The sequence below is a fragment of the Buceros rhinoceros genome, unplaced genomic scaffold (genome assembly GCF_000710305.1).
Source record: "Buceros rhinoceros silvestris isolate BGI_N320 unplaced genomic scaffold, ASM71030v1 scaffold22676, whole genome shotgun sequence".
Taxonomy (NCBI): Eukaryota; Metazoa; Chordata; class Aves; order Bucerotiformes; family Bucerotidae; genus Buceros; species Buceros rhinoceros.
The window spans coordinates 560-983 of NW_010417220.1; the positions used below are offsets into that span (position 1 = coordinate 560).

Below are 424 nucleotides of genomic sequence, written 5' to 3' on the forward strand. Positions count from 1 at the left end.
CACCTACACCCTGCCCCTCCGCCGCCGCGCCTCCTTCTACATCTTCAACCTGCTCCTGCCCTGCATCATGGTCTCCTTCCTGGCTCCCCTTGGCTTCTACCTGCCAGCTGACTCGGGGGAGAAGGTCTCACTGGGGGTGACAGTGCTGCTGGCCCTCACTGTCTTCCAGCTGCTGGTGGCAGAGAGCATGCCGCCCTCGGAGAGCGTCCCACTGATCGGTGAGCCTCCACCGTACCCAGGACCCTCCCATGGGATCAGGGGTGACAAGCAGCCCCCCTGCCACGGTGGCTGGAGGCCGGGGGTCCACCACTGCGGCCCGGGGGCCCGGCCCGTGCCCCCCTGGGCCCGACAGCTCATCCTCCACCACATGGCCCGGCTCTGCTGTGTCTATGAGGTGGGCGAGAGCTGCAAGAGCCCCCGGCAG

General features: G+C 68.2%; 1 protein-coding gene across 1 annotated transcript in view; it reads left to right on the top strand.

Annotated features, from left to right (window-relative positions):
* Positions 1 to 424, top strand: part of LOC104495197 (neuronal acetylcholine receptor subunit alpha-10-like) — a 1,455-nt gene that overhangs the window by 538 nt on the left and 493 nt on the right. Inside the window, exon 2 of the mRNA XM_010138137.1 lies at positions 1 to 420. Within this exon, the coding sequence (XP_010136439.1) occupies positions 1 to 420 (420 nt within the window). The remainder of the gene's footprint in view (positions 421 to 424) is intronic.